Source organism: Ammodytes marinus (genome assembly GCF_949987685.1).
Source record: "Ammodytes marinus genome assembly, chromosome: 7".
Classification (NCBI taxonomy): domain Eukaryota; kingdom Metazoa; phylum Chordata; class Actinopteri; order Uranoscopiformes; family Ammodytidae; genus Ammodytes; species Ammodytes marinus.
The window spans coordinates 20,145,794-20,160,706 of record NC_137211.1 but is presented as its reverse complement, the minus strand read 5'-3'; the positions used below and the strand labels follow the sequence as shown (position 1 = coordinate 20,160,706).

General features: G+C 39.1%; 3 protein-coding genes across 3 annotated transcripts; 1 reads left to right on the top strand and 2 right to left on the bottom strand.

The window, feature by feature from the left end:
- Positions 1–298: 298 nt before the first annotated feature.
- Positions 299–3,031, bottom strand: LOC307252899 (chemokine-like protein TAFA-4; the record flags this gene model as incomplete). The annotated part of the gene is made up of 3 exons (XM_080030723.1): positions 299–450; positions 690–845; positions 2,917–3,031. 3 exons carry the CDS (start codon positions 3,029–3,031, stop codon positions 299–301), a joined length of 423 nt encoding a protein of 140 aa, XP_079886849.1.
- Positions 3,032–4,778: 1,747 nt separating this feature from the next.
- On the bottom strand, positions 4,779–10,282 carry LOC307252731 (NEDD8-activating enzyme E1 catalytic subunit-like). The gene is made up of 18 exons (XM_080030490.1): positions 10,242–10,282; positions 10,112–10,150; positions 9,156–9,279; positions 8,920–9,000; positions 8,718–8,800; positions 8,435–8,515; positions 8,284–8,327; positions 8,127–8,191; positions 7,841–7,996; positions 6,912–7,014; positions 6,703–6,813; positions 6,494–6,547; positions 6,032–6,068; positions 5,859–5,940; positions 5,639–5,739; positions 5,484–5,547; positions 5,325–5,379; positions 4,779–5,201 (listed from the first exon to the last, which is right to left on the bottom strand). Exons 1-18 carry the CDS (start codon positions 10,259–10,261, stop codon positions 5,113–5,115), a joined length of 1,389 nt encoding a protein of 462 aa, XP_079886616.1. The 5' UTR covers positions 10,262–10,282; the 3' UTR covers positions 4,779–5,112.
- Positions 10,283–10,819: 537 nt separating this feature from the next.
- LOC307252594 (PRA1 family protein 3-like) lies at positions 10,820–14,818 on the top strand. Its single transcript, XM_080030304.1, has 3 exons — positions 10,820–11,060; positions 11,585–11,802; positions 13,393–14,818. The coding sequence occupies exons 1-3, from the start codon at positions 10,879–10,881 to the stop codon at positions 13,566–13,568; spliced, it is 576 nt and encodes a 191-aa protein (XP_079886430.1). The 5' UTR covers positions 10,820–10,878; the 3' UTR covers positions 13,569–14,818.
- Positions 14,819–14,913: the final 95 nt, after the last annotated feature.

The window sequence follows — 14,913 nt, the reverse complement described above, 5'->3', positions numbered from 1 at the left end:
TCTTAGGTTTTCTGAGCCCACTGTGCCTGGTTGAGAGCAAGAGGGTTGATATGGCCAGTGGGAGCAGTGATTATGTTTGATTGTGGAATCCTCCAGCATCAAAGGAGAGCTTACTAAAATAAAGCTTTATGATGAGCATTCACAAGTCTGTCGGCCCCCGTTCTGCATAAGAGTAGTGCAATGAAAAGGACCAGATTTACAGATGACTGCATTAAGCTTCTGTTATTACCGTGTTAAACTTAAGCCATTGTTGTGTTATGTCCTTTGAACTGTGTAGCTGTGTAGGTGCTAATATGACTCAGACTAATGCAGGCGCTCTCCTCACCTTCGTGGTCTTCACTTTGTTCCCAAAGATGCATGACCAGCCAGTGAGGTCAGGGAGAACTCGGCACTCCTCCCCATCAAGACAAGGCTCCATTTTACACCACCACTTCTGACGCACAATGGATGCTGGAGAAATGCACACCAAAGTAGAGGGTCACTTTTTAGAAAAAGAGGACTTCAAAAAAGGACTTAAAAAGCCCATCTCAATCAGTCACCATGTCAAAGTCTCTGGTCCTTGACAGCCCTAGTATCAGCGGACACTGGTCAAACTTACCAACCTGACTCCACTTAGACAAATAATATATTCATGTCATGTCAGAATACTTCCAGTGAAGAGAGATAGAAGAGGGTTCTAGTAATATTACCCTCCACACAAGAGGGCAGAGCCCTTGTTGTCCCCGCCACCTGTCCTGGGAAGCAGGAGCACTTGACTGTTTGAGAGCGTTCTTCAATCTTGTTCTTATTGCAGCAACGATGAGCAGCGACCACTTCACAAGTCCCTGTCCTCTCCTGCGATGACCCTGAGGAGGACAATTTAGAGAAAATATGTGACAATTTTATATACTTTGTTTTGCATGCAAGTAGAGGCAGTTTCAGTGACATCAGTCTTTAACATGTGGAAGTATTATGGTCAAAGCGCACATATTCTTTGGCTTTATTAGATATGAATATAAATAGGTACAATAGTCTTTTTGTTGCTCTCATTCAGAGAATCCAGTGGGCAATGATTCAGTCCTCATTGTGATGTTTTTTTCAAAAGCTAGAGCACCACCAAGTGGACGAAATGTATCACAAGCCCAATAAACAGCATGAACAGAAACGCAGTATCTTATTCACATCTGCATCATTTCACAGAAAATCCAATTAGAGGCAATGAATGTTGCTTCTGGTGATTATTACACATCTGATGATTCATGTTAATACGCTTAAACTGAGTTACCGTATGAAGAAGTGCAACAAAGCAGAAGTAAAAAAAAATAAAGAGCAAAACCCATGCATGCATATTTAATCATTCTAAACGACGCTGCATGGCCGACAAACACCTGCCGAATTAAAAGGTTAACTCATAGGCCTAATTAAAAGTGGGGTTTAACATCAACTGCAATCAGAGCAGAGCTCAAAATTCAAAACATGCAATTAATCAAAACAAAGACTAATCTCTGGATTTAATTTTGGGGTTATCCGTGCGAGTGCTTAGTATGCATTTGTGTAGAATCTTACAGGTCTTTGTTATAGGAGAGGGGGGCCGTTCCTCCATCACTCCTTGGTGGGTGCGATTTGATTAAACAATCCAAAAGGGATTTAATGTACTTTAAATGCTGCAAACAAGAGTTACCACTTTCAGCTAACACATAATAATATATTAATCAAAGAGGACATTTTTATGTGAACCCATTACTTTTACTTTGTTAGCTTCAAGTCAATTTTGCTTTTACTTAAAACATTTGAAATCAATGACTAGTTGTATTCGTACCATTTTATTTAAAGCTAAAGGGCGTAACTTTATCATATAATGAATGTCGGCTACATTCAAGCCATTGCAAAACAAGTTGACTAAGCCTATCAGCTGCACAAAACTCAGTTTTCTCAGTATTTGTCGTTTACACACTGGTGTCGCCCCCTGACACTGGCGCAGGAACTCAGAGAAATACCAACAAGCGCCAATGAAATGTTTCAGTTGTTGATTCTACTAATAAGAAGCCCGGACGTACAGCAGAAGGAATACAATCCATGCGTGTTCGCCGAAGGCTTAACTCATGTAGATGCGCCAACAGTGTTGTTGTAATTACTCAGAATTCTTAATGTGGGCAACAGAAGTTACACACTATAGCTTATAGTAGGCTAAAGGAACATAGCCTTCTTCCACCACTGCCTTAATGACAGAAAGATCTCTTTCCATCTCTCATGTGATAACAAGGTTAAATGTTCAGCATGTCCAATCATTACACAAAAAAACATCATGCTAGATTTAATTAGATTTGACTATTAGAGTGGCAACAGTCAACGTGCATGACCGAACAAACCCCTTTAACAGCATTTTAAAGGTGGAGTAAGTCAGTCTGGATAATGTTTGTTGTCACAATTACTTTTTGTCAAAATCAGCGAATCACGTTCCTGTACATAGTATGTGTGCGCTGAAAAAAATTGTGTTATTACATAGCCTAAACTCTGTGAACGGGCATGGTGGATCCCCTTTGTTTGCAAACCCTTTACAGAGCCTAGGCTGTGTATTTACATTTAAAAAAAAATATCCAGCGCACAAACACACACACACACACACACACACACAGTGGACACACAGCAGACCATCACAAATAAGTGAGTTTGACAACAAGTATTCTCCAGAATTGCTGACTCCACCTTTAATTTATTAATAAACTTCTGTCTGTAAACTATTGGTCTTATACTACCAGGTTCTGAGTATACATTAAAAGCTACATCCTCCATATGCATCCCTGTTTAATGAGAGGAATAGTTAGTTTCAGTTTGTTGTTGCTTTAACGTAACTCTCTATACCAGGCAGGCTGGTGACCAGGGGCCATAATGAGTTCCCTTGGGATTAGGACTGGTCTGGTTGGGTCTGTCACCTACCTCTCTGTCCTCGGGAGCTTTGGTTGCCAGTTGACACTAGCTGGCTGCAGAAGCCAACTATACAAAGAAGCAGGAGGCCCCAGTGTAATGGACCAGCCAATATGTTCAGGATCATCTTGCCTGAACACACACATACAAAGAGGATCATGCAGTCTATAACATAATTAGGTCAACAGCTTCTGACCATACAATCAAATAATCTGGCTTATTGATTGATTATGGTGTCTCATGAATCCTCATATGTGGTCCATAAGAGGATCTCTTTGCTCAGCTATATGATTAGATGAGAGTGGGTCCTTGCACTCACTTCTGACTCATGTTATTGCCTCAGCCTAACATCACCGCATTCAAAGCTAAAACCTCCCCCCAAAACACGTTGCAGGCTATTTGACATGAGTCACAGTTAAACTGGGACATGGACTCCTATGTCAAACTACAGCAATTACTAATGCCAAGAGGACATGGAGTTAAACATCACTGCTTAATTCCCTTGTTTGCATAAGGCGTTCTTGTTAACCACTTGTCAATTCATTTCTAAACCTGAACTTAGTGAGTTGAAAAACAACAACAAATGTTTGGCATTTTTGCTTGAAATATACCAATGGTGGTAATTGAATGGCATAATTCCTTATTAATCAATAGCTCTTGTCATAATTATGCCAAAACACTATGCAAGTGAAGTAGCCTACTATTACTTGCACACCTTCATGCACAATCAGACGTTTTGAAATCGAAGTAGAACATCTAAATACAAAATAAACCATTGAATATAGTCTAGGCCTACTGTAAAAAAAAAAAACGTTTGCTAAAGAGTTAAATTAGTGTTAAAAACAGATTTCTTTATCAGTGATTGGAATTAATATTCTAATAACATATTCAACCACTTACCTCTGCTCAGGTCATGACATGATAAGTCGAGGTTGAAGCCCTTGTCAGTGTTTGGGTTGACATCGCGCAGACCATTTAATGATCGTCTCAGCAAGGACGCTAAAGTTTGCAGCAGATAAGATTTCCCAGTTTCTCAAGTTTTCTGTCTGTTACTTAAATCCGCCCCAGTTGATGGAGGTGAGAGTCAAGACCTCGTCTCAGAGTAACCTGTGGTTTCACACTTCAGCTGCTCTCTCTCTCTCTCTTTCTCCCTGGAGTAACTGTAGCTTGCAGGCAGGATGTGATGTGTGACACAGTGTTGGTCTGTAAACACAGTGGGATCACTCCGGCGAGCAAAGCCCTGGCAGCTTTCCCCCGGTCCGGAAAATTAAAACTTAATCAAGACAGAAACCATCTGTCTCCCGGACAATACACGGTCACTTTCATTAGAGCCATAAGAAGCTTAAAGTGAGTATTGACATCCTGTCACACACTGAACGGAGCATATAAACTGCCTCTGAGGGGTCAAGTCTTGTGCTTCCTTCTGTTCCCACGAGATCTTTTATGTTCTGTATATTTCTCTGAGCCCACTTTCTTTAAGCCATTTTATTCATGCTGTCACTTTGCCAAGCAGCAAAGGAGAAATTTCATTCCATGGTAGTTTGCTTCATAAATTTCCAAGAGGTTTGAAATCCACAAGGATTAAAGCCTATCACACTACTCAAAGTAACATGTCAAACTGATAGCCTATATACTGTAAATACTCACTGAGGCCTTGTCAAAAAAGTGCAATAATAACACACCAAAATAATATAAATAAAAAACATTAAAAAAGTATTTCTGTTTATTTTATAACATAGCATTATAAATATCTTAGTCTCCAATTTTTCACAAAATTATTGAGTGACAGATGTCATCCAGTTTATTTTAATACACTTCAAATTATCAAAGAAAAACAATAAAGATACCCTTTTGAAGCAAGAAGACAAAAAGGATTCCTTTACAACCATAATAATAAAACTTTATTAGAGCACAGTGCATATCATTATTCTCATTTGATTGACAGGGAAATAGCTACAATATATAAGTCAACACAGGACAAATACACAAAGAAGTAAACATCGTTATATTAATAGAAAAAAAAAACTATGTTAAATGTTTCCATGTTCCATATGACAACCGATCCTATCCCACTAGTCCTTACTCATCCTATTTACATTATCGTATGATATGTGCTACTGCAACATAACAGTAACCTTGTGATGAAGGACCCGGTTTGCATTCATATGCAGCCGATCTGACATCAGTGCTGTCTGCTGCAATCAATGTTCAGTTGGTGAAATTGAGCTTGAAGAGAACCGTCTGGGGCGTGGTGACATCGGCCACGGCTAGCTCCTGTCCGTCTGAAAGGCCCAGCTCTGCAACAGGAGAGAAAAACAGATTACTCGCATGTCATCATAAACGTCAACTGCTACAGGACACACAAACACACACACACACACACAAACACACACACACAGTGGGGATGATTGGATTATTACCTTTCAAAGTCTTGCAGAGATTTGGCCTGGTTCGTTCCTCAATTGATTTAACAGACTGGGATAAAAATGTCACCATAGTTTAATGGTAGTTTATAATGGAATGCAATTGACTTAAACACCATGCAGCATTCTCAAACATTGATTAATTGTGTATATTACCTGCAAATACAGCGTCTTATTTTTCCCTTCCAGAGTGGTGGTGATAGCTGGAGATTTCATTTGTCTGGAAAACATGTATGGACATGTTTTACGTAATCATTGTTATTTTTCCTAATGAAACATCTCAAAATGTGTATTTGTTTCTGAACACTCACAGAGAGGAGTTCTCCGTTAGGTACTCTAACACCTCCTGTAATTTGGCAGAGGGAGGAAACTGCAGATCCTGAGGCACCTGACTGCAGGCTGAACAATTTTCCTGCCGATCAAAGAAGATGCAGAGCAAACCAGTTATTCTGTGTATAATCATGTACATTAGACTAAGGACAAAGTTGTTACAGGTTATTTACGGTTTCTAACATTAAGGGCACAACATACCTTTCGTTCAGCGTCAAAAGTGTACGTGTACAGTCCATCCACGTCGTTAAAGACCAGGTAATTATTTAAAGGAATATATGCACTGTAAAATGAAATTTGACATTAATTCAATGTTCATTAGACAAATCAGCAGATAATTGGCATACGATATAAAGTTTTGTTGTGCTTCTAACCTTGTAGCAATTTTAAAAACCTCCGTGGCACAGGCAGCTATGGAGAACGAGAACAAAATGAAGTCTTGTAAAGTGATTGTTACAACTGTTTAAGTACATTCAATCATAATTGACTATTCGCTAAACCCCTCCTACAAACAGTAACTGTCCAATCGTTTAACTGTTTCGCTTTTTTGCCTTTTGTTTGAAAATACAAACGAAAAAAAGTATAAATAGAAGTAAGTTTAGGCCATCCAAATACGATTATGTTAGAAACAAATGTAATCTTTTTTATATTATTGTATTTTAATACTATAGCTAACTCATTTTAACAAATAATACCACAACAGTGCAGTTCTATCATTTCCATATCTTTAACATGGATCATTACCTGGTGAGGATACATCATTTTGTTTTCAAAGATGTCATTTTTCTATCAAAATCTCAGCATAGCAACAGCTACCGCCTCAAACAGTTTCATACCAGCAATAACAGCATTAGTCGATGCCACGGCAGGAATGATCCTCTTCACGACTCCTGTGGCACGAAAAAAATTCTTGAGTGTAATTCCATCACACTATTATAAATACTTGTGATATTGTGGTGAAAAATCTGTCAATTCCACACACCAAAAATAATAATGTCAACGCTGTGGTGGATTAGATTAAAAATATTTTAGTTATTAGGTTCACCTTGAGTTAGTCTGTATGTCACTCCTGTTATGTTAAACTCTGCAGCTCTCTCTTGGGATCTCTCGAAGACCCATTGGATATGCTCTGGATTGTCTCCATCTAACCTGTTTTCTGGTTTAGAAGAAGACCATGGTTGTTTTATAGCCTTTATTGTAATAATGTCATGTTTTTAAAGTTTAAAAAAAAAGTATGGTTATACTTAAGCTCACCTCCAAATGGCTTGTCTTTGGGCCATTGTAACATTCTGGCATATTCAACGCAGTGTTCTGGCAGCCTTGGCATCGACGCAATGGTGCACATGGGGAAATTAATCTGTGGATGGTAAAATTCAGGTCAAGCATAAATGCAATTGAAGGAGCACTAGAAGCTCTCTCTCTGTGTTCTGCACACTGAAATCGGCTATAGTGAAAAATATAAATGTATATAAACAAAAATAATGCTGTTCATGAAAACATCATAACCATACCTTTTTTTATTCTATAATTTATTTGTGTTTTGCCACAATATGAAATCTTAGAAATATAAATATTCACAGCTGTGCCACATCTTTCTCAAATGTTCTGCCAATCTTTATGTGTTCACTCAGTCTGGCAGTTATCACTGCTTATGTGTATGACCCAAACAAACAGCTGTTGCTGCAGACACCTCCTGTGCAGCACAGATGTAGCTGCCACCCAAGGGTAAAGCTAAACCTTACAACACGTAAGGAGGTTGATTAACTACTGTCATATCAATCATAAATAATGGCATATACTGTATTTATATGAAGCTTTAACATGAAACTAAAGATTAAAGGTGGAGTCAGCTATTCTTGAGAATGCTTGTTGTCAAAATCATAGAATATGTCTTTACAATCCACTACCTAATGTCTGTGTGCTGAAAAATTCAGTATAATTTAACAGCCTAGGATCTGTAAATAGGCATGTTGCTAGCAACTGTGGGCCCCCTTTGTTTAGATAACCATTTACCAAGCCTGCGCTGTGTATTACCACCAGATATTTTTTTAGCGGACACACACAATACGGACAGGTATTGTATCGTGACGAGATATTTACAAATGTTGACTAAAAGTGAGTTTGACCACAAGTGTTCTCCAGAAACGCTGAATCCACCTTTAATTGCTGTTGTAAAAAGTGACCTGTGGTGGGTAGAGCTCCAGTGTGCAGTCGATGCATGCGGTCATGCCGGGGAAAATGACCCGAGCGTTTCCTTTGAAGCCCTCCGTCCCTCCATCGATGAGGGGGATGATGGAGCTGGGATCCAGGACCCCATCTTCATAGCTCAGGAGAGATATCTAGAGAAGGCAGGAGTCAATTATAACTCCACACAGGTTACACTCTTACACACTTCTGATATGCAAAAAGTATTATCAGGTAAAGACATCACTGAAATACATTGAACCAAATCAGATTTCTCTTTCCTACCAGCATCCCGTTCATCCAGCGTCTGGCGATGATGGAGTCCAGTCCACAGACAATGATGTGGAACTCTGAAAAGAGACGAGTGTATTAAACCTCTGAGGTGCTGACGTGGTAAGCTCTGCTAACATATTAAATCTAACATGGAAAAAAAAACACTTACGCCTGTAGAAAGACTCATCAAAGTCTTGGATCTTTTTGAAGTGACTGCATTTTATTAATAAGGAATTCAAATCATGGTTGAGATATTTCACATAATGTAAACTAAACTTGAGCAGTTTTTCAACTGAAAAAACAGTTGCTGCAAAGGATACGGGACAACTTTACATCCAGGGATGCGGCTGTTGATAAAGTCGGCAGCCACATCCGCCTTTGGTCGTCCAACATCTTTGGGTCTAAATGCATGCAGATAGATTAAAGTTAATTATATGACACATGAGAAGATTAATTCATCTTGTTTAACTGCGGGCTACAAGAATATCACACCATACTATGTTATTTGATAAGCATTATGTAAATAACGAAAATAAATATTATTTCACTTACTGTTTTACTTCTGTTAAAAATATAAGATAAAAAATTAAAGGTGAAACCTACCTGAAAAGAAACTGCCTGTTGAGGTTGGACAAATCAATTGTGTCCATGTCAACCACATGAATAAGGCGAAACCCAGAGAGAGCCTGTGGCAAGACAAAGACTGTAAGGATCTATCAAGTAGCAACTACAAAGACAGTTTGTGTTCATTCAGATAACACTACGTAAATACATTACTTCAACATAGAATAAAGCTGTTTCCTACCAGATCTTTGAGGAGTTCACATCCAAGTCCTCCTGCACCAATCACCAGAATCTTGCATGTCTCCAACAGGAACTGTAGAGACTGAGATGAAATAAATACCACAATATTTTAAAGAATAAGAAATACACAGATATTTGAATTATTTAAATATTTATTGAAGATATTGAAAAGTGTGAAGCTACGCCGTCATCACAGTAGACCAATTCATAAGAACAGATTGCTCTCTTCTATCTCACCTCAGTGCTTGGCTCAAAGTCGGGATGGGTGAACGGTCCAGGTCTCTCCAAAAACTTTGTCACATGATTCCAGCGGCCGTCCCAGTCGCAACTGCCGTCCCTGTGTCCACCATCTACAGCCATTCTGGACACAGAGCAAACCAAGATACACTGAACTTGTATTATAGCATGAAAAAGGAAATGTCATTGTCCAATTTATCACTTAGCATTAATAATTTCCCAAGAGAGATCGTCTCTAAAAGTTGTCTGAAGTGAAAGAAAGCTGTTTATGTCATAAAACTCTTTCAAGATTTCCCAACCTAGTTGTCTTAGTCAGTCTGAATAGGATGGTGGTTCCAAACTGGGAGTCAGGATTACAATCAATAGAATTAACCGTTATACTAACAGAAAATGTCAAATTCATATCTGATCAGATATCAAACTTCACATTTGGAAAGCCAGTCAATTGAAATTTCCTTTTGGAGCTATTATTCTTAAAACAAGGGTTTTCCATTGATACTTAGTATATTGCATTGCATCGGGTGTCATGTTATAGCCCACATTACAATGTAGCCTACATGATAGCCATAACTCAAGTGCCTGTCTTGGCCAGGACTCTCTCATAAAATATATTTTTAGTCTCAATGAGACTTCTTCTGGTTAAATACAAAATAATAAAAAAGTTATTAATCCTACACAGCTATATTTTGGCCTATCATTTGGATGGGTCCGACTCCTTTTAGGATGATACAGGATTGGTGCAGAGAAGGATCTCGGCATTTTGTCTGACAAATGTGAATTGATACATTGTGTAAATGGATGATTGTACAGCCATCTAACTGGGCAATAAAAGTTGTCCCATGCAAATGTTCTATTATTGTTGTTATTTTCGTGTCTGCTGGCACAGCAGTCGCTGCTCACAGTGCAACGCAAACCTGCTGCCAGTCAGGGACCTTTATTTAGCATTCGTCACTAACTTCTCAGTCAGGTCTTCTATTCGCCTTCTTTTCTTCTCCCTGGAAGAACAAAGTAAAACAGGGAGTTCAAGCATATAAGGCGATCGTGTAACTGAGATAAAAATCTATTTTACAGTCCGTTGAGACTTACGGCTGCTCGGCATCCGCCATACTTTCACGGTCCCATGTCCTCGCTTGTGACTGTTGTGTTTCCGGGTGTCAATGCTGCACACAGCGGACAGTGGCGAACAGACACCCACAGAGGTAAAAGGAATGCTTTAATAATAACTGTAGTAACCTACAACAACAAGGTGTTGGATCCCACACCAAACGCAGGGGGACTTGTTAGCTTTGGAAGAATATGTTTCCCCCATTATAATGCAGATAAAAGTAGTGTGTTATTATGATGAAAAATATCACATTTAGATTATAGCCTACGTATTTGTATGTGCCTATACAAACAACCCAGGTAGTAATTTCTGTTGTTGTCAGAATAATTGTGAGTTGTGTTGTTTATTTTTATATTTTGTCAAGCTTTTCTGTTTGTTTATTATTATATTCATTCAAATCTTCAAGCGTTGATGCTGCGCATTCTATAACGCAAATCCAAAACTCTCCAAACAGCCTTTGGATAATGTGGCTCTCGTGAGATCTTGAGCGAGAGCTTGGCTTCTCGTTCGACTCCCCTCCTTCAACGCTCTGACGAGGATCAGCTGACCTGTCAAAATATTTCGCAGCGCGTGCGGGTATGTTTGTGTTTGTGTGTGGCTTCACAGCACGTTGACGACATGGCAGGAAATATGGAGCTAGCACCCATCAGACAGTGGGACGATTTCTACCCCGGAGCGGACCGGTTTTCCAAACCCGAGTTCGGGGATTTGGCGAGATGGAACAACAGAGTGATCAGTAATTTAATGTACTACCAGACGAATTATTTCGCCTTGGCTGTGGCGGTATTCCTCATTGTAGGGTAAGTCCTGGTAGCATGCTAACACAGGCAGGCTAGTATCTCTGGCTTTGTGTTTAATTAGCCTGCATACTTTCCACCCACACCCATCATGGCCACAGGCTATTCCTGTAACATAGCATAGGCCTTTAGCACTGTATCTCATCTGTAGGCTAGCTGCTACTCTTTATACGTTTACCCTGCTTGCCTTGAAGCTGTTAAAAAGTATAACTGTAGCTTCGCTAGCTTAAAAAATGTATATCAGAATCTTAAAATGCTACATTTAATCTACAGTCGCACATGATTGATTCTAGCTAGTCGTTATATTTACTAGCCTATATCAAGCTGGTTCAGTAGATTTCTTTAGATAGATAATGATGTAATGGAAATCATGAGTAAAGGCCTTACTGCAGGCTTCCCTGCCCTCTATGCTTTCCACTAACTGGCCAGGATGTTAGCTATTGTTGTTTCCACAAGCCAGTTGTTAAAAAAAAAATCTAAAAAGTAATGTAATTTACAATGTGTCATTTCCATGCTTCAATATTCAGGTTCATGAATCCGTTTGCCATGTTCCTGGGAGGAACTGTGGTAATTCTGGTCTTCATGGGCTCATGGTGGGCAGGAGAGAACCAGGCCGTAGTCAAGAACTTCAAGAAGAAAAACCCCAGTCTGTTTGTCATCGCGGTCATGGCCACCAGTTACTTTGTGCTGTCGTTGTGTGGAGGCGTCCTGGTCTTCCTCTTTGGTATCACCCTCCCTTTGCTGTGTAAGTCTAGGGGTTTTCTGTTTACTTTCAAAAAAGGGTGTCAAAGAATCACTCTCTATAAACATTCTAATGCATTACATTTATGCTCCCCTATAGTTTTTGCACTTTGCAGCACCCCAAAAAAGTTCCCACCATGAAGTGGAAAAAAAGAAGACGGCATGTGCACGTTGCATTTTTCTGCTAACAATTCCACAATGCAGCGGTTCATGTTTCATGGTGGCGATAATTAACAGTTGCATAACTCCACAGCTGTCAGTGCTGACGCATCGTCCTATTGTACAAAAAGTAGTGAATGAGTGATGTATGAGGTTGTCTCTTTGTACACAGCCTTGGGTTTAGGCAAGGTATGATCAGGTCCAATTTTTGAAGAGGATTATGAATAGGGAGGGACAATTTTTTCATTTGAGGGATACATTAGTACTTTTTTCTGCATAATGTGTGGAGTTTACTCAGTTGTCATGGAGATGATTTAGTTATTAAATGTGTTCCATTTTAAAAATGTTTGTTTTGCCAATGTTGCCCTGACCTCTCCTGTAGGCGCTGACAAATACATTGCATAATAGAACATAGAAATATGTAGCTGTCTGTCATTTTTGACAGTTTCCTTTTTGTTTCAGCAAGTCACGTTCTCACTTGTCATTCAAAGGCGTGGCCCCTCATACATTAGATTTAGTCATGTGTAACACACACAAACACACACACACACACACACACACACACACACACACACACAAACAAATGTCTATCTTTGTATATCCTCTGCAACATTGATTTTCACTTAGCTCTATAACATTTAGATTTAACAGAAGGGACATATATTTATTCTCTCTAAGGACTACTTAAACTGTATGTATCTTTATAGATCGAGTCCCTTGTCTACTCTAATTTTGAATTGAATTTGTGTTCCCTCGAGTATAATGTACAAACACTTGTTAACTAATGTTACAGGATGAAAACTGTTAAGGGAGATGGTGAGTCATACAGGGATGCATTACTGATGCTTTTTCCGTGAGTGAACAGTTTTTTCCAAACACTCTCCCTCTGACTCACCGTAGGGATGGATTGGACTGTGTGTGTACAGTAATACTGACATGCATTCACTCATGATTGTACCATAAAGCAGGGCGGGCCATTCTGTAGTTTAGAGGTATAGTTTTGGGTTTTGCTACAGCTCCCTAAATACATTCCGAGTCAGACCGTGAGCAGAGTGGTTTAGATAATTGATGGGTTGGATCCTAACAGTAAATGTAGCAGCCCTTACATTGTGGCAGACAGATGAGACGGTTTGATCGCTTCCCAGGAGGCCAGCCCATGGCCGCCTGTGTGTTGACGGGTTGCTATGGGTTGTTGATTCGAAGAGAACCAGATTTACTGGCTGATGTCATGAGTTCAGTATCTGCCTGACATGGGAATAAAAAAGATATGCCGATCATGACACCCGCTTTGAAGTCTTGAGTTGCAACGGTATCACATTTTTCTGTCTTATTTTTCCAAAGACGTATTCCCGAGATTCATTTATGCAGTAAGTTCGGGACACTAAATTATATGTTTGTTTTTATATAACTTGTTTGTTGTTTATTTCCCATGTAGTAATTCTGATCCATGCCTCTCTGAGACTGCGCAACATGAAGAACCGACTTGAGAACAAGATTGAGAGTGTGGGGCTGAAGACGACCCCCATGGGCGTCATCATGGACCTCCTGGACCAGCAGGAGGAGAGAATGAACAAGATCCAGGATTTCATTGAAGGCAAGCTGAAGGATTAAGGCCCTGGACACAGGCTGCAAAGGGAGCCAGTGTCTCACAGTAATGGATTAAAATGTCCATAGCATCGTCCCTTGTGTCAAGATTTTATCCCCTCTGAAGTTACTGAGGTTTGCATTCCCATACTATTTTGTCCATTTTTGTTTTGCATTATTCCGTTATACTTTTATGTGAGTTTACACTGCTGGGTAATGACATCGCAACAAGAATTTAGCACAATCATCACCACACATGGACTGAGTGTTGAAAAAACAGTGGGCACTGAAGGTTACCAAAGGTTTGAGCATTTGTGTTACAAAAGAAATTCCAAAAACAAATCATTTCCCTTGTCATCAACACACTTTGTTCCACATGCAGAATGTCTGTACACAATATCCAATGTAGTTATGAGATACAAATTGTATTTGGAATCAAATCCATTCAATTTGCTACCTGTAAACCTGCAGGTTGCATTTTCTTCTCACTGAGTAGACCCACATTAACCACATTAGCTAGACCCAACACCCAGTTAGTTGCTTATTAAACAGCAATAACTCCAATCGTATCAATCCAGGAGATGTATGAATACTAATCTGAGACCAGCTTGTTTCTTGTAGATATATGGTTATTAAGTCTACCTAATAATACAGGAGCTTGAATATTCCTATCTAAAGATTTGTGCATACACCCCCAGACTATACAGGCTAGCCTGAGTGTATCCCTTCTGATCACAGCTATGCAACATTGAAAAAATGAATGGCAAGTGCAGCTTTATTGTTTGAATACTATCTGATGGTATGTACTTTACACGTTTGTTTTTGTGTTTTTTTATTTTCATAATATAGCATGCAGAAGTGAAAAAAATAGATAATTGTGGCAATGAGACAAAATTGTTGATTTAAATTATTAATATGAATGTATCTTGGTTGCCTCTTAATTAGTTACTATTGGACTTGAGACATCCTATCCTATGTCCCCTTCCTCTGCTGGGATCAAATCCCCTTTCCTTGTAGAAATAAATAAATTACCTAAAATAAATCTGTCATCTTCTGCTAGTGTCCATTTTGTACTGCTATTCCTGATTGTAAGAGCAGTTGTTCCATCTTGCAATTCACACATACACTTTGACTGCGTTCTGGGCATGCCATCTACACAAATGACACTTCAGAGTGAGACTTCATGATATATAAGAATGCTATACATATATTATATATTATTTGTGAAAAGTGAAACCTGACTGTCCTATATAAAATAAAATAAATTAAAATAAAGATAACCGGATTCATGTTGCCATATTTTTCCAATTTAATCTCTGTATATCGGGGTGTGTTTATTCCTTGCAAAATATAGCCGCACTTTTTTTATTCA